Below are 22,389 nucleotides of genomic sequence, written 5' to 3'. Positions count from 1 at the left end.
GCATGCTCCAACGGAAACTTCTTGTGTCCCATGAGCAACTTTGTGCAAGCGAAAGGAAAGTGTGATTTTGTTCCGCCACGCCTGCTTCATCAAATCTACAGCTCCGTTACGATAAATCGCTTTGTAGTCAAGTTTCTGGTGATCTCATAATGGTAAGCTAAGAAAGGTCTCAAAAGTAAACGCACTACTTTCTTGCTGCCCAATGAGTTACATTTTTGCAGATGTTGCTCGATTTATTTAATTGCAACAGTTGGATTGTGTTGAAGGTAAACATCTGGCAATTCCGGCAGTGCATTTTTGTTTTGTTGGCTGGATTGATGTGAGTCATCATGGCAATACTTTGTAAGCGTTAATACTAAATGCTTTCTATCAACCGCTAATAATACTCTGCTCTTGAGCTATCGCCCCAAGGACAGTTCTTGCATCGTACCCCAACTGGGACCAGCTTTTAATTTTACCCTTAGCGGCACGCTCAATTTCGCACAATTCTCCATGCTTGATTTGAGTATCTTAGCCACCTTAGGTAGCTGTTTGCGTGGAACCTCATATATCAGTTCGTCATGCATGTGCAGCACTAGCCGGATCTCGCCCAACTCTAGTACATTGCGATATTTTCCTAAATTACGTCTCATACGCACGATAGCATTCTTTAGAATGTCGGCTGCCGAACCCTGGATTGTGGTGCACACCGCCTGGCGCTCTGCTTCGGCCCGGTCACGGGCATTTTCGCTGGTAATGGCCGGTAACTGACGTCGTCGTCCGGTTAGCGTTTCGATGTATCCAAGCTTACGGGTTAACTGAACGACACGCTCTTTGTAGCGCCGTATCTCCGGGTAGGTGGCGTGGAATTGTTCCATCACGGTTCGTGCCGCATCCTCATCGAGCTGTAATTCGGCTGCCAGTGTGCGTACACCCATACCGTAGATAACGCCGTAAACGATTGCCTTTGTGCGGTTTCGCAGCTCTTCGCTTACATCCGATTCTCGTTCGATTTGGTTCCAGCGAGCCGCTAGCGCCTGGAACACGTCTTTACATGCAGTGCGTTCGCATCCATCGTTAGCACCCATGGCCGTCATTAGTTGCCGGTCTTGAGACAGGTGCGTTAGGATGCACAATTCGAGCTGGCAAAAGTCAGCAGAAAGCAATACCGTCCTGTCGGGATCAGCGCACACAAACGTGCTGCGGCAGCTGAACATACGTTCACCGTCAGTTTCGTATCCAAGACCGGCCGGTACAGTGAAGTCCTTCACCACTGTCTGCAGATTGGGTTCGTGCATTGTAATACGACCGGTTGAGGTGAAACAGAAGCTACGTCCATGCACCCGTCCAGAACCGGGACGTATGACCCGGTACAATGGTTCGATGGTCCTGGTCAGGTTGCTTTCTATTTTGCGATGTGCAATCACGAGCGCTGCTAGTGGACTTTCCAGTCGCTCCAGTACCTGGCGCACCGTGCGGCAACGCTTCTGACTGCCACTGACTAGTTGCAACGCTTTAGCAACGGCACGCGAAGAACCGAAGTCAAGTCGACGGTTGCCATTGAGTTTTCGTGCTTCGTCTGCGATGCGATCGCGACATGTCTTCAGGCGTGCGATCAACGCGCCCAAACGATCACGATCGACAGGAAATCCAATCACTTCGGAACGTGCCAACGCCAGCTGGACAGGCATCTCCCGTGACGTAAAGCAGACCAATAGCGAATCTCCGCTAGCCGCAAGTCGCTTACCTACACACGGCATCAATTGGCTAATTAGCAGACTCTCAACGGCGCATCTGTTGTAGAGAATGAAATGGTAAAAACAAATTTAAAATTATACAACTTGTAAACTATACTCACCGTTCTTTGGCATCCATCGGACTGTGGTGATTCAATCCGTGGCCGGTCCACTTGGGCGTTACCCAACGCTGTCCTGTCCACATCATTTCGGCCTGCTTCAGCGTGGGACAGTGTCGTTCGATCATTGCATCTAGTGTGAGAGTTTCTGTGTCTGCTTGAAGCAACCAGCAAGCTATCCTTGGATCCTGTAGCGTAGCGGTCATCACCTCATCGCCTTCAGCAGCAGGAATTAATCCTGCCCGGTAAACAATCTTCAACTGATCCTTGGCATCAAGCAGCGTAATCGTTAGTCCTTCCCTACCGAACAGGGTGCGTAAAAAGCGAACCTTTTCGTTTCTATCTATGATCGTGTCGTTCTGAAAATCGATGTAATATACAGTAGACGAAGCATCCTGAATTGCCATTGCCATCCCAGCAAGGTAAAGGTTATCATCAAACGAGTATGTGCGCAATCGTTCGCGATTCTTAGCCAAACGTTCGATCTTCTGTAGATGTCCTCCAATGCTGGCTATTCCGGAAGGAGACTGCTCTTGCTCAACACCAAAAGCGATCGTTAAACAGCTTTGCTTGGCAACCAGCTGGCAAAACTCTTCATACACGGCGAGTTCCTTGCAGACTTCGATTATTGTTAGTCGTTTGGTGCTATCATTATGCATGTCCGCCCCCTGCTTACCCACACGATCGTTCCTCATCAGCAAAGAGTTGTGAAAGTGCGTTGAATTCGATGATTCGCCATGCGACAACAGCAGGCTAGATGTTTGTTCGTCAGAATTCGCCGTACAAGAACGATTGTGCTCTTCTTCGCCTTTAAGTTCTTGTTCGATTTGTGGAACATTTCCATCGTCTTCATTCTTTTTCACCTCTCCAGCTTCTGTCGTCTGTGACCAGCATGGATTTGCGAGACCATGCTCTAACTGCAAGTAGTTACGCGCTTCCTGTATGAGCAATCGTGCTGCCTCCTCCACAGTTACGCCCGATCTTCCCGTAAGGTAAAGATTACGTAGACGCTTCCTGCGTTCTGCCTCGTATTCCTTTTCGTTCTCGCGTACCCGTTCTGCCTCGAAGCTGGTACGATTGTGCAGGATAGTTTCGACCGCGAGCCGTTCCGCATTTGCCAACTGCACCAGCCCGGTAATCCCACCGTCGTACAGCAACCGCGCACGTTGTCCGTTCAGCGAAGGTATACGCATCAGATCGAGTAGCTCATGCGCGACTCCGAAAAACAAACGCTCACGGAATTGCGCAACCAACAGCTGTAGAAGTGTCCAGTTTAGCGACGCACAGAACGCAGTCACAATGCCGGCGAACGTGGCCGACACTTGCTGCAGGCTTTGCAGCAACCCTCGGCAGCATTTAAACTTGTGCGCAACATTGCCCAGCGGTACTTCGTGCACCAGCTCGAGCAATGCCAATGCTGTGTAAAAGCGTTTGTGTATCTGTAAGCTACGATAGTCCAAATTGGCAGCGCCACGCATTGCACGCACCATGAACGATTCCTTTACACCAACCAACTCACCGACGCGCTTTGAAGCAGTGGGTAGCTTTTCCCATAGATCGAGGAAGTCCATCCAATCGATCTGCTGCCACTGGTAGGCAACCGAGTACGGTGTCACCAGGTAGATTGCATGCAGCTCCGACTCCAGTACGAAACACTGCCGAGCACGTTGCAGCTCACTAAAGAGAAGAAATCCATCCTTCGGTGGCAGGGACGCCGCTAAGCAGGCATGACCAAGCCTGGTAGCGTTCAGGACGGTTCGCTTGATACTGATGGAAGTATTGCCATCCTCCACGTGATCCTGCTGCAAAAGGCGAATGAATTCATATTCAAGCAAAAAAGATATGCACGAAACAATTGGATCCATATCCTCGCTGCTCTCGTGAGGACCCATCTCGGCTGCGCCTAATGTTGGGTTTGGTTTTAACGATTTCGTTTGTAAAAGCTGATCGTTCACTGTGAAACGATGCTCCCGTTCACAGCTGTACAGCGTAGCGTTGACAAACGTTTCCAGTTCCTGAGATGTAGTGGCGCTGCCAGATGCGATGATTTCTAGTATTGCTCGCTTCAGATGAGCCTACAAGAACATTAAAGACTCATTACTCCTCAAAAATTGAACGATACTATACATAGATTTTTACTGATTCATGAAACTTGAGGGATTAATTTATCTTTCAGGATTGTTCCTAATTGTTGTTCAATGAAGATTGATATGAATGAGAATTCTCAAAAAATTCATTGGACACAACATCAGTTTACTTACATAGTTCTCACTGTCTAAGCACGATCGCACCGGAGGTAGCTCGGTTCCACTAAGCTCCCAACCGATCTTTTCCTCTGCCGGGCTGCATATCAGTATGGACTCACCGAGCGTATCCCGTCCGGTTCGGCCAGCACGTCCAATCATCTGTTTGTACGTCAACGAACTCATCGGTCGGCCACCGAACTTGGGTGTACGGATGATAACGCGTCTAGCAGGTAGATTAACTCCACTGCTTAAGGTACTAGTAGCCACGATAATCCGCAACGCACCATCTCGAAACGATCCCTCAATAATGTCCCGCTCGTCCGTCGTTAGACCGGCATGGTGAAAAGCGACACCATAACGTACGGTTTTTTCCAGCACGCTGTCTAACCCAGCAGGGGAGTTACGAAGCTGTAGCAGAACCTCTTCCTGCCTCACACCGTCCAACTGTTTGCGTAATTCATTCCGCAGTTCGTCGTGCGGATGGTTATCTTTGCGCAGCGTGTGTAGCGTACTAGCAAGCGAAATGGCTAACTGTTCGCACCAGTCCTTGGATGGGCAGAATATGATCACCGCGTAACTTTCAAGAATCGTTTCGAGACAAAGCAATACCACGTGGTCTGTATCCTTCGGTATAGTGTATCCGTGCACGGAACCGCTTAGAACACGGATTGTTTCACCTTCGGCACTGTAAAGCCTGTTGCCTATCTTAATCATCTCTACCAGCGCAATAGGCCGAAAGTCGGTACGGTAAAGGTCCGCCTCTAGCCACCGAGCAAGCAAATCGATGTTGGGCAGTGTGGCGGACATACAGACGATCTGTATTCGATGCTCTGTGCGGGCCGCAACGAAACGAATTTTGGTGAGCAACAATTCCAAAATGTAGCCACGCGAAGGGTCCGAGATGAGATGCACTTCATCGACCACAACAAGACCCAGCGTGGGGAGCGCGTTCTGCTCCAGCAACCGGTTCACAATTGAGTTAGCTTTCTCGATCGTGCAGACTGCAAGATCAACCGACTCGAAACCACCGGGTGGGTGATAACCACCATAGAACCCTTCCACGCGCAACCCACCTGGTTCGAGGAGGTCCTTCAGATAAAGCATCTTTTCCCGTGCAACCGCCACGAACGGAAGTATGAACAATGCTTTCAGCTTTCGTTCGGTAATCGTTTTGGCAAGCAGAAACTCACTCACAAGCGTTTTACCAGCGGAGGTTGGTGCGCTGTAGATAAGGTTTTTCCCTTCTAGGACCACCTGCAATTGGTTGTAAAATATTAAAACGAAAAATTTAAAATTTGAAATTGAAAAAAAAGAATACCTCCTTGCGAGATAGACATTCCACCTGCCAGGGGAACAGCTCGACGATTCCCTTCCTTGCATACTCGCCTGTAATCGAACTTGGCAGACCCCAATTGACGAGCAAACGTAAATCTTTCGTTTCATCCAGGGTCATACTGCCAACAGGTGGTCTCTTTTGTGACTCAGCTGGGGTTCTTGGCTCTTTCGGGAGGTTTATTACACTTGTGGAAAATATACTACTTTCGTCGTGCCTGCTGGCAACCATATCTAGAAGGGAGGATTCTTTGGTGTTACGAAACGAGTTTACCAATTCTGACTCGATAAAATTAACCATCTCTGTATGTTGTAACGGATGATGGCTTTCATCGGATTTTCCCTGCCCTAAAGCGATGCTAGCCGATGCTAATGGTTGAGAAAAGGTAACATTTTCTATGTCGATGGCCACATCCGCGGTCGTATCGTCCGCTGAATCCACTCGAAGGGATTCTATGAGATCGCTAGTCTCAAACAGCTCATCCATAACGGGTTCGCTCGAGATGGCACGATCAAACAATGTTTCGCTAAAGATCTCTAGCTCACTCTCAGCTATGGTTACCTGGTTGTGCTGGCTATCCACAGGTACCGCCATTGCATCAGCTTTATCCAGGGTAAAATCGCTCTGATCGAAAAGAGTATTAAAACTGCCCTCTTTAGGAGCGTTTCGATTGGGCATGCCGCCCACTATTGATTGACTACGAACGGCGTCCAGTGAAAAGGCACTACTTTGAAAAAGGTCTTCAAATTCATCGCTTTGCCGCATGGATATTTGCTTTCCCGGAGATGGTCCATGGTCGGATTGATCGGAATGCTGCTGTGAGGCTTGCGTTCGTTTTAAAGCACTCCTACGAGTAGATTGATCGATATTGAACTGAATGTCACTATTGAACAACTCGGAAAAATTATCCTTCCTAAGAATCGAAGAGCCGGTAGTATCTTTGCCATCCTTAAGGTCGCTAGCGATTGATTGTTGTCCATCGGATCTACTGCCGGTACGATTTTTCGCTTTTCGTCCTCTGGTCTGTGTCGATATAATCTGCAGCCTTTCCCGAACACTCCGCTGTCGAGACATGTCGGCAGAACATTTTGTGTTTGTTGGTGATTCCTCGATCACTTCTTCCGTGCTGCTCTGCTGCTTTCGTTGTGATCTTGTTGTTCGTTGGTTGGTTGGAGGCGTATGTGCTTTCCCATGTTGCCTTTCCAGTGCATCAAACGTATTATCGCCTAATTGTAAGGACTGAGAAAACATAACTTTTCATTCACGGCCTTGGAAGAAATTACAAATCTGCTGAAGCAACTGCGGGTTATGAAGCGCGCACGATCAGTTTATTTGAAAACAAAAATTTGACATTTGGAGCGTTTGTTTATGATTTGTAGGCGGCAACATTTGCGCCACATGACTTTGTGGCGGCTGATTTTCATGTTTTCCTTTGAATCATATTTTATTTTACTATTTTTTTATTTTACAAATATTGCATACATTATTTTTTTTCATTGCAATATTATGAAGGTTTCGTTGTAGCCCTTCCTCGAGCTACGATTCGTATTATTTATTGCAGAACCGACCTGTCAAATCCAAATGTTCGAGACCATCGCCTACTGTCTTGCGTGAAGAATAACAAGAAGAACAAAAACATTGTCAGATACAGAACGTTCGTGCGTGCGGTGGTTATTGGTGGATGTTGAAAGGGCTCTGAATAAACATCTCGCGCAAACCCTATAAGAAAGTGTGAAAGCACCACCGTCACAGGTAGTGTACTGCTCATCCAATCTAATAATACGTTTATATTGTCGAATTGCCTTTAAACTACGCATTTAACACCAAGCAAAGACGCCGCAGCAAAAAAATCTTTCCTTGCTTCGTCCTTAAAAGGAAATAATTCATCTCGGTTCGTCTCAGATTCTGGTGATGTTGTTTGCGTTCAGTGAAATCTGTTCTCGTGTGCGTGGTGTAGAAAATAACAGTTTGTGAGATTTGCTTACGTCGGAAGCTGGGATTGTATTAGTACGTCCGTATTGCGAGGATGTTATAGCGGTTTCCATCGAAACAGATCTCTTCATTGTACAATGCCGTGAAAATTATTTATTCTTTTAGAACCTGTTCTTACTAGGCATTTTTAATTTATAAAAATAATTATCAAAATAATGCACAATCTTAAGGCGAATAGTATTGTATTAATCAGCGTACAACGTGTGATCAGAATAATTTATATTAATGACGATATGAAATCAAATTTGGGTTATATCAGCATGTTTGCAACAGATTCCATGAAAAGAGAATGGGAGAAAATGAGAAAACGCGTTCCGTTGCGAAGAATACATACAATCTCAGAATGCACGTTGATCGCGCGCTACAAGTGAGCGAGAAGAAGAGAATCTTAATAACAAAGAAAAACATACACGCACACATCCGCACACGCGTAAGATTCTCTCGCGAAATGAATGATCTCATCTCATCGCAATCGCGCGAGCCGTACCAAAGCAACCTTTCGCGTCCCAGTCTCACTTTTGTTGATTCCGCCGTGCAGGTGAGGCGAACAGTGCGTGGCGCTCCAGTGTATTAAAGTTTCTTACCGTTCTTTGGTGCAGGGTGGTGATTGGATTGGATTGGAGGCGATAAACACGGTGTAAGCATTTTACAACCAGTTGCTTTAACTGGGTTTGCTCTTTGGATTAGTTTTGCTATAAAAAGGGGGATTGTTCGTGAGCAGTGGACAAAACCATCTCATGGTGAAATAAATCGTCGCGATCTTTGTGTGGCTAAACCAGAATCGCCGTAAAGTGCAACGATTCGGTGGCACCACCGATACAGCTCGTCCAGATGAAAGCAATAGCATGTGTGTGTGTGTGTGTGAGTGTGTGTGCGCGCGCGGAGAGCCAAAGGATTGCCAAAGAAAGCCAAGATTATCTGCATTCTCGGAATGAAGGGATATAATTACCGATGACCGAATGTGTTTGCGAATGTGTATGGACCAGCAATTGAGCACAATTGTTTATCCCGGTCGAGCGGCTTGTGGCGCGTGGTATTAAAAAAGGACATGATCTCACATCAAAACGGAACTACAAAACGACACAGAACATGTAGCGTGTGAGTGTGTGTGTCTTGCAAGGGGAAAGAAAGCGTAAAATATTGTGCATTTTAGACGTCCTCAATCCCCCGGCGTTGAAGTTATCGCAAAGTGATAAGCCCGGAAACACACCTTTGGCATACTTGTCTGTTTAGTTACTGATAAAGAAGCTAACCATGGAAGTCGTTCCGAAAGCATTGGAAGGAATGTGACTCTGACGCTGATGAAAGTGTAGATTCATTCGTAAGAAGGCAATGTCTCGTCCAATGTGGCTGTAAAGGTTTCGTGGGCTTAGTACTTTCTATTCTATTTCGTGGCAGAAAAGTTTTGTTTTAGTTACAACATTTCCATGGTATTATTGGTAGTTAAAACGATTGCCATGAATGGTCAAAGATTCGCTAAAGGAAATCATGAATCTTCGGAAATAATGGAATTTCGAGCATCGGGGAGTCTTCAATCGCCCGAGTAGAGATTCAGCGTCATCCAATCAGATTTACTCAACACTTTATTTGTTTCGTTCAAAAACGGTAAACAGTTGGAACGGCAAATATGAATCAACTCCCAAGAAAGTCCTTATCTCCCGGTAGAATTTCCATCCGCGCGTACCCATGCGAACTCGGGTTTTGTAGATGGTATGCTCGAAATGATTCACGTTTTTGCCCACCCAAGTGTTGGCCCCGCTGGTAGTAATTTATTTCTCCACTTTTAACTCCACCACAGGTCCCACGGTTCCCCGGGGGAGGCAGAGTAGGCAGGCCTGGCATTTTCTAATAATAACCGACGCTTTCGCCCAGTTTGCCCAGTACTGGATCTAATTAGAAAGAACGGGGTTTCCTTTTCGAATGTTTCGCAGTGTTTCTTTAAAGCGAGGCAAGGAGATGTATTGATTTTTTTTTCCTCCACATTTCGTAACGTGTCCGCCCCTGACACACGCACACACATACACACACACACGCGAACTTCTAATATGTACAAAAATTAACCAAATGCGCTAACTAGCTCCCATTGAAAGGAGAAATTATCAAAAAGATGGAAAAAACATTGTGCTTTGGAACATTTGTTTTGGTGCACGTCCGTACGTTACATGATCTTCTTAAGCTGATTGGTCTCTATGCTACGGGGAATTTTCCTTGAGCTGGCGGGAAAAAACACCGTTGGCTGGCCAGTTTCAAAAATAAGCAGGAACCTTCAAAAATCCGAACCGAAACAAAACGGGGAATAAATAGACACTCGGAACACACGGTACGGGTATGGTACGCGTCACATAAACAATATTGTTGCAGTGTATTTATGCTTTTGGCCACCCATCGTTGGTACTACCACTACACATTGAGCGGTTCTTGTGGTTTTTTTTCTACCGAACCTCCAGCGGATCGCATACCGCCCACTTGTAAGATGTGTGTGTTTGTGTAGGTTTGTTTTCCTTGACTGGTCCATGGTCTCATATTCACCCAGTACCCGCGGTTTGCTTCTACTTCTTTCTCTATTAATAAACACCAACACCCAAGGCTGTGGTTTCCCGTCAGCGATGAATGTCCCCCAGAAGTGGTGGCCGGTCACCTGCGCCTGGGTGATCGCAACCCACTCGAACCAGTCCACTGTAAATCCGACCGTCAACAAAACGTTCCTAAGGGGGCATAACGCGTGACAATGAATTCGGATGGCGAACGCACTGTTGCGCCCACATCTTCCTACCGAACGAATGCGAGGACAGAACAGTGCGTTACGTAGCAGGACAGTTCGGAAACGCGAGATGTGAGAGACATTTGTCTCAGCATCCAACCACTTGACGCGATCGTTCGTGATGAGTTTCGGTCGTGTGTGGGCAGCGATTGTCCAAAGCAAAAAACAAAATAATAATAAATAAACTAGGACATTTTTTAATTGATGGCGCAAATGTCAACAATATTTGAATGTTGGTAACGTTTCGCACTTCAATCACAGTTCCCCATCTGATCGTGGGACCACATGGTCCGCCACCACTGTTCTACGACAATTACGTCAGACGATTGGCACCACCAGCAAGTCCACCAGCTGCTACTAGTTCCTTGAACTGGCGACTCATTTTCATTGCGTTTTGGTGACGTACTGGCGATGTCGACGGTTACTTGTCGGCATTAATTGTCGTTGGGTTTGTACACTTTGAACATGTCGTCACCGGACCGGACACTGGAAGGTGACGCATATATTAAGAATATCGAGTCTGAGCACTGTTCCCAAAACGGAAGACGCGGACCAAGCAAAACAAAAAAATTGCAACACGCAATGGGGTGCAACAGCAAATTGGGAAGGGTGGTCTGTGACGCCCGATATGCTTTGAGTTCAAAAAAGGAACTGCTGACGTCGCGACTATGATTGAAGCACGGAGAGCCGCGAAAGAGAAACTGATGGCCTCCCCCTCCGTCCGCAATATATTCAATGTCAAGTGCATGCCCTTCTCGTGCGGTTGTTGTGCGGTTGGACGCTTGAATGTCGCTTAGTTGGTTGTTGTTGCTGAAAGTAGGCTGCCCATTTTGTTTTATGCTTTTGTTTTGGGTGTCGTTTCTCGCATTTCTCGGATGTGTGAGTCCACACATCCGGGCTACACCTTTTCTTGGCCTTAGGCACCGCGCATGGAGACGCATTGAGGGTTCTTTATTTTCGTTTTCGTGGTTGGGTTGGCGGTCGGAGTGGTGGTTGTGGTAGTGAGGATGTCGTCTCAAGGGTCGGCACACAGTAGTATATCAGGGCCATCCAGTCCTTGGCGGATAGTGCAGGCGTTAATTTATTCCTCAACTTCGTTTTACCAGCGGAATAAAGTAGATAAATTCTAGGCATAGTAAGAGTGGAGGTGATTTTTTGGAGAGAAAGTTCTCTGTGATGGTTGAAGTTATTTTAATTTCTTAAACTGTTGTCCTAGTACTTGATCTTATTAAATGCATCTCCTCAACAATTACAATATATTCATCCACTGTCTGAGCAAAAACATAATGTCACTCGCTAATCACGGATCTCCTCAGTCTGATCTGATCTTCATTCTGCCAAAAGATCCTCAATTTTAAAAAACCATTTCGTCACCATCTATCTCCGCACACCATATGCTGCTTTGTGTTGGGTCGTGCTGTTGGGTTGTGGGCGTGGTAGCAGTGCCCGTCGCGTGTCTGACCATTTTCGGACCTGTCGAAACGCTTTTCCTGTTTGCCGTTACTGGTTTTGGATTGCCGGTAATGTGTGGGAAGACGCGGCGTTCGAAATGGGCGCGAAAAGCGAACCAGAGCGTATCGAAAAGATCAATCAAAAGTATATCACCCTACCGCAGCCGAACGTTGTTCGTTCGTGAGAGAGCAGATGGTGCACAGTACATAGGCCTTCGGAAGGAATCTTCCCAAACAGTCCGTTGCGAACTTGTCCCAGCTGCTCCCAAACGCTGGACGGAACGGCGCCGTGTGTTCATTCGATTATCGCTAACTCAATATTCTTCCTTTTTCTCCATTTCAGATTGTGCCTCGATTGTTCCGGTTGAATGATTTCGGTTGGAGACGAAAACACATAAATACGCGGGCGTATTAATAAAAACAAACACACACACACACACGGACTCTCAACCGATTCCTATCGAGTAACGATCGCAAGAAGACACATACACACACGTGCTGCTCTCGAAAGAGCTGACCTGCAATTGCATCATCTCCCCACATCAACCGCAGAGCAACAGTAGCTGCAAAATGCCTGTGTTTCATACCAAAACCATCGAGAGCATCTTGGAGCCAGTGGCCCAACAGGTACGTTGAGTCGTAAAACCCGATGAACTGGTTGGGGCACGACGTTGATCGTTGCAGCTATGTGTAGCCATGCCTTTGGACGTTATTTTTATTTACCAACAAACTTCCACCAAACCAAACTGAGCCGGAAGACGGTGTCATTGAATCCGATTCGACATCCGTCGTGAGTGGTGGAGCAATTGAGTCAGTTTCTAGCTGGTAGCCTGGGGATGTATTCAAGTGACGCCAGAATACACACACACGCGCTCCCCATACAGCGCATTATGCTGAGGGTGGAGAACATTATGTGAAGGAATTTAATTTTAGCACAGACAGCGTATTGTACGTGCCGCTGGGCCTGCAAATGTCTAATATGATGACGATCACGTTGATGGGCAGACGATTTGGATGGCGTTGAAAACATCGCATTGCCCCGATTGTTTCGATCGGACGCCAAAACACTACGTGAATCAGTTCATCCGAGATGGTGGACAGTTGATGACGGTCAAAGCAATGTGAGTGGCAAAGTTTTCCCGTTCGGCAAAGGTTGTTTTGAACGAGGGTGTCCCTTCCTCATTCCACTTTCCGCAAACGGGACTACAAGGGAGTATCCAATTTCACGCGAGTAAACCGAACCAAGGCAAACGGTGTTGTCGTTGGTGGCGCGTTGGTTGTTCCCTTCTGTTTTGCCAAAAATAACCTATGAATCACTCGAAAAAGCGACCGCTCTGGGGTTGCTCGCCAGGTCGATGGTCCGATACACTGGCGTGCGTGTACGTGAACCAAGCGAGAACGTTTTAACGAAAAGGAACCACAGGCCAAGCAAGGGGCGAGAAGAAGGCAGAGTTTGTGGGGTGAAAACCGCAACACAGTAGAAACGATGGCGATCGCCACTGCATGCTACGAATGCATGTCAGTTTCGTTGGATGCGGTTTTCCGGTTTAATGATGTTTCATTTTATTGCCCATTAATGAGACAAAGTTAATGAGACGCCTGCATATGCAGTGTAACGTTAACTCCCGTTGTAAGGGGGTCCACCTGACAAGCACAAAGTGCTCGAAAGATGAAATGGCGAATAAGACTAGCAAAGATATGGAGGATTTAACTGTTGAAGTGGGGTAAGCATGGGTAATATTAACCAAAGATTCAGGGAGGCTTGGAAACCGTATTCCCTTCATCTATCACAGTGTATTCGATATGTTTCAGGTGCAGTAGTTGATACAAACAATATTCAACACGTTGAATAGAAACATCATGAGTTGGTTTACTTTGTATCACTTAAGAAATTTATTTTACCATTACGAGACAGTTGTAAAATTTGCGCTTGTTGGTTTAAAGATGCACTGCATTCAATTCAACCATCCTCGATTGGTCGAGTGGTGCACAACGCATCGTGTGATTAATGGATATTAAATTGATGACTTGCTTGCTTCGATCGAAGAGTGTGACGTTTGATGGTACTCTGAATTAATCGAGGTGTGCCAACTAGCGAAAAACACATAAAAATCTAATCAGAATGAGGGCGAATATTGATCGGCTTGGTACAGCGAAGGAAAATTTGGCACCATGTCAGCGATAAAAACGAATATCCTTCAGGCACAGGCGTATGGCGATGCGAAGGCGTGGAAGGTTTATGGGTTATTCGTTTTGTTTGTTTTTTTTTTTTTTTTAGGGGGGGGAAAAGACGGCGACTAATCGTCGCCCATGGTTGGCCGTTGTCCAGCTGTCTCGGGCAATGAGGTGTACTATCGTTGTCCCTTCCTTTTCAATAAAGCAGAGTGTCATAGAGAGACATTCGTGCAATTTTTTTTGTACCTTGCCATGTGTTATTGAAAGGTCACCTAGCTTTTGGGAAGGGAAGCAGCAAGGGATTGTAGGATTTAAAAAATATATCGTGTACAAAGTTGTGTAATTCGTGCAAGAGCTGTAAATAAGAAACGTGTCCAAAAAACGATGGTGCACTGTGGGGTCATGCCGTGGGAAAGCAAAACGTTAATGCAAAATATCAACAAAATGCTACAACAGTGGCACGATTACTTAACAGGTCTCAACCCGATAACGTTAATAGAGACTGCGTGTTTTCGATTAGTTGCCGCAAAATAACACGATCTTTTGTTTTCCATAGGTCTCACGGTTGGTCATACTGCACGAAGAAGCGGAAGATGGCAACGCAATGCCAGATCTCGGCAAACCAGTGCAGGCGGTATCACTGGCGGTGACGAACCTTGTGCGAGTCGGACGCGAAACCATACAGAACTCCGACGACGACATACTGAAGCAGGATATGCCATCGTCCCTGACCCGTGTCGAAACAGCCGCACAGCTCCTGGAAGAAGCATCGCTCATGCTCCGTTCCGACCCATTTTCCGGCCCGGCGAGAAAGAAGTTGATTGAAGGTTCGCGCGGCATTCTCCAGGGTACGTCCTCGCTGCTGCTCTGCTTCGATGAATCCGAGGTGCGTAAGATCGTGCGTGAGTGTAAGCGCGTCCTCGACTATTTGGCTGTATCGGAGGTGATCGATTCGATGGAGGATCTGGTGCAATTCCTGAAAGATCTTTCGCCGTGTCTAAGCAAGGTGACACATCAGGTGGGTGCGCGCGAGAAAGAGCTGACACATCAGGTGCACAGCGAGATCTTGGTGCGCTGTTTGGAACAGTTGAAGATTCTCGCGCCGATTCTGATCTGCAGCATGAAGGTGTACATTCTGATCGCGGAACAGAGTGGCAAGGGTTCGGAAGAAGCAGCGGAGAACAGGAATTATCTTGCGTCTCGCATGAGCGAGGAACTGCAGGAAATTATCCGCGTGCTGCAGCTTACCACGTATGATGAGGATCAGAGCGAGCTGGACAATCTGACCGTGCTGAAGAAGATCCACAACGCGATCAACAACAAGCTAGAGGCGGCCAACGAATGGTTGCGCAATCCGTACGCGCTACGGGGCGGTGTTGGTGAGAAAGCTCTACGTCAGATCGTGGAGAATGGTCTGAAGGTGGCGGATCGCTGTTTGCCACAGGATTCGCACATTCTGCGCAAGCTGGCCGGCGACATAACGGCGATGACAAACACGCTGTGTGATTTGCGCCAGGAAGGTAAGGGAACGACACCGCACGCGGACAACATCGCACGGGACATCCGCGATAAGCTAGGCAGCTTGGAGCAGTCGGTGTTAAACGCGATCATGGGAGTGGATAAAGCTGGACTGCAGCAGACGGCACATACGGTGCAGGGTCGGCTGGAGCAGGCCTGCCGTTGGTTGCAAAATCCAACGCGCGATGACAGAGGGTTGGGTGTGCGAGCGATCGCGCTAATCGTGGACGAAGGGCGTCGTGTGGCGGACGGGTTGGGTGGGCACCAGAAAGCGGAGATGGCACAGCTGTGTGATGAGGTTGAGCAGCTAGCGCATGATTTTTCGCAGATGTGCGCAAACGGACTTGGACATACGCCTCAAGCGCAGGAGCTCGCCCGTCGGCTGAACGAAAAGTTACACGGATTGAAGAAACAGATTCAGGACGCGGTGGTGAACCGGGTGGTGGAGGACTTTATCGATATCTCGACGCCGCTGAAACAGTTCATGGAGGCGGTTGCACAGCCCGAAGGAACACCCGGTCGAGAGCAAAACTTCAACCAGAAGTCAAACCGACTGCAAGCGTTCAGCAACCGTGCCTCAAAGACGAGCCGAATGGTTGCAGCTGGCGGATCTGGCGGTAACAAAAAGCTGGCGGAAGGGCTGCTTGCATCGGCCAACCAGATCGACAGCTTGACGCCACAGCTCGTATCGGCCGGGCGAATTCGTATGAACTATCCGACGAGCAAAGCAGCGGAGGAGCACTTGAATAACCTGAAGCAGCAATACGCTGACACGATCCTGCGTATGCGTACACTGTGCGATCAGGCTACGGATCCGGCCGATTTCATCGAGGCTTCCGAGAAGCAGATGCAGAAACATTCGTTCCTGTGCGATGATGCGATTCGTACACGTCAGCCACAGAAAATGGTTGACAATACCTCGAGTGAGGCGCGTCTCGCCAATCGTGTTCTGCTCGTGGCAAAACAGGAAGCGGACAATTCTGAGGATCCGGAATACATTGGTCGGTTGAATGGTGCCTCGGATCAACTGCAGGCTTCCATTTCGCCGATGGTACAGGAAGCGAAGAACGTTTCGACCAATATTAATGACCCGGTGGCCGCCTCGAACTGGCGCGAAGCAAACCGCGCACTGCTGCAGAGTGTACGTAACGTTCGTGGCGCTGTCACACACGCGCCCACTGTACCGGAGATGCCAGATCTTTCCCAGCTGCACTTGGGAGTGGAAGCGGTACCGCCACCGCGACCGCCGCTACCACGCGAAAATGTCCCACCAATGAGACCACCACCACCAGTAGCGGAAACGGACGATGAGGACGATGTGTTCCAGGCGGGTAGCATGCCGCACGCGAACCAACCCATCCTGATGGCTGCTCACGGTCTGCATCAGGAGGTGCGCCAGTGGTCGTCGAAAGATAACGAGATCATTGCAGCCGCCAAACGAATGGCTGTGTTGATGGCACGCCTGTCCGAGTTGGTGCGTGCCGATTCGAAGGGAAGCAAACGGGAGCTGATCGCAACTGCTAAGCAGATCGCTGAAGCGTCGGAAGATGTGACGCGTCTGGCGAAGCAGCTGGCCCGCCAGTGCACGGATAAACGCATCCGTACCAATCTGCTGCAGGTGTGCGAACGCATTCCGACCATCGGCACGCAGCTTAAGATTCTGTCCACCGTGAAGGCCACTATGCTGGGTGCGCAAGGATCGGAGGAAGATCGCGAAGCAACGGAGATGCTCGTTGGAAACGCGCAGAATCTCATGCAGAGCGTAAGTTTGATTTGGTGGGACACGGTACAGAGTAAAAGAGTCTTTAAATGTTTTTTTTATATATTTCCTTTGGCAGGTGAAAGAGACGGTCCGTGCAGCGGAAGGTGCCAGCATTAAGATCCGATCGGATCAAACCAACCAACGGCTACGCTGGGTACGTCGACAGCCCTGGTATCAGTACTAAGCGGTTGTTTCCCCGTATTGTCACCTAGCTCTAGTCCTTCATTTCTATCCGTTGATCATTGTCCTTACTTAATTCTACGACCGATCCCGCTGACAAAATGTCTTCCATGTTATGTTGATTGTTCGTTCTCATAATTCCATCGTTTGTTTCTTAACACACTTCATATTAAGCAACGCGTGGATGGAAGCCTTCGGCGACATTATTGTACCCAGCCTTATTGTGTTCCCCTCATTTTTGGTGTTAAAGCAGCCGGAACATGCGAAAGTGTAATCAACAACCAAGAAAAATCATACAAGGTAAGAACGTGAAATGTTATAAGAAAACAGAACAGATGCAATGCGACAGATGAGTCGCACAAGGGTTGAGAGTCATTTCGAGTAAAAATGTGGATGAAACGTTAACGGGTTGAAAAGCAGCAGTTAGGTAAAAGATCGAAGCAACGTTGCCAAATATGTTAAGAAAGCCGGAAAAGAAAGTTCTTAAAAGAGGATTTTATAACACGTTGTTTGACAGAAAGTTTTATATGGAAAAAAGAGCGAAGCAATTACCGTAACAAGCTTTAATGGAAACACTGATACACGTTATGAATTGTGGTTTGTTGGAAAGGAACTAAAACCGAGAGCGGACAACGAAACAAAGGCCAAGATATTTATTAAAAAGAAACCACAAACCGTCGGGAAAAATGAAGGTAATTGTGTGCCAGCGTTTTATGCGAAAGAATTTTTAACTTTCTAACTGTTACTACTACCACTACTTGATTGTTACACAGTGCTCCAGAACTCCTTCAGAGATAGTCGTCGAACGTCGCCAGATAGGCGAGAGGCGTCATTAAATGTTGTGCTAAAATACTAATTACCTACGTAGGATAGCCGATAGTTAAAAGCATGAACATTCAGTATAGATGGAAAATGCGATACGCATGCATTGAAGGTGAGTTTGTTATGTTTTGTTAACTGATCGTTCGAGCAGTTTTAACTGTTTAACTTTGCTTTTTCTACTTCAATAAGTGTTTTATGCGTGGCCCCGCGGTGTGGTCACCGTTCTCGCTCTGTAAGTAGTGCAATAATTTGAAGTAAGACAGCTAAAAACAAATAGCCACTCAAAACACTCACAAGTGCGATCGTAACAATCGTGTTTTTTTAAATTAGTTCATAAGACTTCTTACGATAGTGATTAATCGCTAGGTTCCCTCGTTAAACATCGAATGTGTGAACAAATCGTTCTGTGGCTATCGGCCCTAATTACCGCGTAGATTGTGTTACTATAACAAAGGTCACTTTTAATACTGTTCTAAGTGTTCCTAAACTCTGTGTTCGTTTCCGTTTTGGTTTTGCAACCAACCTGTAGTTATAACCGCGACCCGTTTATAAGGAACACGGGATGAGAAGAAACAAAAAAAAATCCCGAACACTAACGTACAATTGTCGTCTACTGACCACAACCAATCATTGATAACAAAATATGATAGAATAGTAAAGTGTGCAAACAACAGTGCGCGCCTAACAATCAACGCTTATTTGTAGATGAATTCAACCAATGTAATAGTGAGGATGGTCTAGTAGAGGACATCCGCGATGCAACAACCAAGGCAAGCTCTAAGGCACATGAAAACAACAACAGGAGCCTCACCAAGTCATTCGATGGCAGCAGGGAAAAGGGGCAGAGAGTCGTGAAGTTTGCCACTACAGCAAGCGACACCAAAACAATGCAATTTTTTAACCCCAACACAGCACGAAAATGGATAGAATTTGTAACTATTAACAAAAGTGCCTATTTATTGTTGTAATACTGAAGCAACACACACACATAAACACATTTGCATTCTATGTTCTCGTTTTCTACCAATTGTTTTCTTTTTTCTTCGAGTTATAGTGAGAAAATATATTTAAAAATACTAGCAATTTCTTATTCGTTTTCTTTATCACGTCGGTTGTCTGTAAGCAGAAAGAAAAACTATCAAAAAGCAGATGAATCTTGAACCGTTTAGGACCATTTTCCCGGACACCCGATCGATTTCGGCTCGTATTCGGACTTCTAAGAATAAACATCATATATCATTAGGAAACATGCAAATGGAAATGCTTTATAAGGCACAAGAAGTTTACGATATAACAGAGCTAACACAGAAAGTAAGCCCATAGGATACCAGCTCCAGCAAGGGGAAAAGGAATATCTTATCCTTCTACATGGGCTTGTCAAATATAAATGCATCCGTTGCTGCGCAGTTGATTCTAAACCAACGACGATCTGGAATGGAGTCGAGTTTGGATTTTTTTTTTTAAAGTGAAGCAATTAATGTAAATAAGGCACTCTCTTCACTGTGTTGGTTTTCAGTAATCGATCAGCTTCCGAATACCCGCTAGACATCGGTGCTTATCGGGAATGTAGAAAGGTTCAAATACATGCGGGAAGGGTGTGTCCCAACCGGTCACTCTCAGCACTGGTGACTCAAGATGAAGGAAACATTCTTCTTGGATGGTAGCGGCCAACTCTGCACCGAATCCATTTGTCAAGGGTGCCTCGTGAGCGATCAGAACGCGTCCAGTTTTCTTCACCGACTGAAAGAATGCATGACATACAACCAATACATTAACGTCCGGAACTGTACCCCAAGTGGAGTGTCCTTAACTTACATTACAAATCGTTTCTTTGTCCCAGGGCAGGATGGAGACTAGATCGATCACTTCACAGCTAACATCTAGTTGTTTCTTTGCCATGTTGGCAACTTCCTGAAGGACGTGAATCTGCGTACCCCAGCCAACCAGCGTAACGTCGGTTCCGGTGCGCAAAACATCCGCCTTTCCGATTTGCGATTCAAACGCAGCGACTGGAACTTCTTCGACCGCGGCACGATACAGTGTTTTCGGTTCGAACACGATGCAGGGGTCGTTATCGTTCACGCATGCCAACAGCAATCCCTTTGCCTTGTTTGGTCCCCTCGGTACTACCACCTTCAAACCTGGCGTGTGTGCAAAGTAGGCTTCGGGGCTTTGGGAGTGATAGCACGCACCATGGCCCACGGCACTGCACGGTGCACGGAAGGTGAGCGAACCGCAATCGTATAGGTTGCCACTGCGGTACCGATACTTAGCTGCCTCGTTAATTATCTGATCGAATGCGGGAAAGATGTAGTCCGCAAACTGCATCTCAGCGATCGCCTTCGCACCCGTATTGGCCACTCCGATTGCAAATCCGGCAATGCCCTGCTCACAGAGAGGCGTGTTGAAGACCCGCTGCTTGCCATACTTCTTTTGCAGTCCCATCGAACAACGAAACACACCACCGAACGCTACGTCCTCGCCAAACACCAAAGCAGATTCGTTCTGCTCCAGTGCGATATCCATCGCTTGGTTGATGGCCTGGAACATGTTCATCTTCTGCGTAGGACCCTCGACCGGTGGTTTAGCATCCGGCTGATACACGAAATGGGACGAATGACGCATAAATCCATTTCGAGGAATGGCTTTTACGCTAGTGGAGACCACTTTCTGAAGAACATTCATCTGCGAGATATCACACAAGCGAGAAATTATGTAATCGTAGCAGAGTACTGTTGTTGCTAAGAACCGATCGTGTGACGATCGTTCCTGCAGATACTAGAATTAGGGCTAGAATTTCTCCAATTACTTACTATTAAATTTGGCTTCTATAAGACCTTAAGTCCAGAAGGAAGCAAGCGGGATAAGATTATTAGCAGAAAAACGTTCCGCCAAAAGACTGAAATAAGTGTGCGAATCTGGTAAACAACTTGTTGACAAAATGTTATCACGCTGCACAGCTGGCGAAGTGTGCGAAATATGTGGAACTGGATTGTCAAGTTGTACGACTGAAACGCCATATTTCGATGCAGGCTGGACAGTTTTCAAACTGATAATTGAGGTTAAAATTAGCGTCGTAGTAGATTTGTAAACTGGAAGACTCAACTGGGGTTTGATTGAATATTTCAATAGAAGTACAATTTCGGTCCAAGAGAGTTTTAGTTTCAAACTTTCTGGCGGGCAGAGCAAAATCTGACTATTAAAACTAGGGGTAATTTACGGCTGTTCGAAACAGGGTAATTTATGACAGCATCTTGACAGCAGGGTATTATGCCTGGAAATTGTCAGTGAAAAGAATGATGAAAATGGAATGAATGGAAGACAAAGACTGTGATCCACTGTTTCGCAACAGAAATATCTTTGGGAAACAGCAAATTCAGTCCTTTTCCATCGTTATTGTGAGTGTGCTTTGAAAGTGAAGTGAAACAACTCAAAATCATCGTTTTCTCCTGTCGATCGCGGTAAATACTAGAGTTATTTTCTCCGTTGAATCTGTGTCCCGTTTGGTGTTAGTGGATAGTTTTTGGATAGAGCATTGCGTGAAAGATTTAAGGCATTTGTGACGAACATCGCAATTCCAGGAGATTTGTGTGTGTGCGTGTGTTTTCACACAAGAAGTGCAGCAATTGTTCCTTGCATCAGAGCGCCGTTGAAAGAAAAGCATCGACACAGAACCACATAGAAAGCAAGTGATTCCCAGTGTGTCAGTGTGTTGATGAGGTGGCTGAGCCTCGAAGGGGTGCGGAGAACAGATGGGGTGTGATTGCAGGCAATGTTTTGTTTACGTTTCACCCCGTATGATTAACGCGAAGCACATTGTCAAACATCAACACCTCCCCACCCCCATTCGTCTAACAGCAAGCAATAGAACGAAACGCGTGCAACTGTATTGGTGAGGTGGTTGTGTTGGCCCACGACGAACTGTTTCATCCATTCTGTTCTATCCAACAGCCCCACGAACGATAGCTTTCAATTTCTATGCTAAATTTTTCTCCCCCCACTTTCCCATCCACACATACACCGATACACTGACAGTTTTCATCGAAGTAGTCTCAGCTGAGCGAAAACAGAAAGAAAAAGTAGAGGAACGTCCCGAGTGCCGCAGCAGTAGTAGCAGCAGCAGCAGCAGGTTTCGTGTCGTTCCCGATGCGGTGCATTGTTTTCGGCAGCATATCGACGGTTGTTGTCCGCCTTTAAAAAGGGACAACCCGCATTGCAATTGCTTGAAAAATTTGGTACGAGTGCATCACACCCAGTGCAGGAGGTGAAGGATGAGCAGCGAGTAAAGTTTGGTGTGTTGTCCGGCAAAAGTGGC

General features: G+C 46.8%; 3 protein-coding genes across 3 annotated transcripts; 1 reads left to right on the top strand and 2 right to left on the bottom strand.

The window, feature by feature from the left end:
- Window positions 1-398: 398 nt before the first annotated feature.
- LOC128713256 (DNA polymerase theta) lies at window positions 399-6,664 on the bottom strand. The gene is made up of 4 exons (XM_053808113.1): window positions 5,399-6,664; window positions 4,096-5,334; window positions 1,838-3,909; window positions 399-1,773 (listed from the first exon to the last, which is right to left on the bottom strand). Exons 1-4 carry the CDS (start codon window positions 6,662-6,664, stop codon window positions 399-401), a joined length of 5,952 nt encoding a protein of 1,983 aa, XP_053664088.1.
- Window positions 6,665-12,187: 5,523 nt separating this feature from the next.
- On the top strand, window positions 12,188-17,256 carry LOC128713830 (vinculin). The gene is made up of 3 exons (XM_053808698.1): window positions 12,188-12,244; window positions 14,349-17,072; window positions 17,149-17,256. The coding sequence occupies exons 1-3, from the start codon at window positions 12,188-12,190 to the stop codon at window positions 17,254-17,256; spliced, it is 2,889 nt and encodes a 962-aa protein (XP_053664673.1).
- A 2,330-nt stretch (window positions 17,257-19,586) lies between these two features.
- LOC128711770 (2-oxoisovalerate dehydrogenase subunit beta, mitochondrial) lies at window positions 19,587-20,759 on the bottom strand. Its single transcript, XM_053806657.1, has 2 exons — window positions 19,890-20,759; window positions 19,587-19,814 (listed from the first exon to the last, which is right to left on the bottom strand). Exons 1-2 carry the CDS (start codon window positions 20,757-20,759, stop codon window positions 19,587-19,589), a joined length of 1,098 nt encoding a protein of 365 aa, XP_053662632.1.
- Between the last annotated feature and the right edge of the window lie 1,630 nt (window positions 20,760-22,389).

Source organism: Anopheles marshallii, chromosome 3 (assembly GCF_943734725.1).
Source record: "Anopheles marshallii chromosome 3, idAnoMarsDA_429_01, whole genome shotgun sequence".
Lineage (NCBI taxonomy): Eukaryota > Metazoa > Arthropoda > Insecta > Diptera > Culicidae > Anopheles > Anopheles marshallii.
Note: the sequence above shows the minus strand (reverse complement) of the source record. Positions and strands in the feature narration are given on the sequence as shown.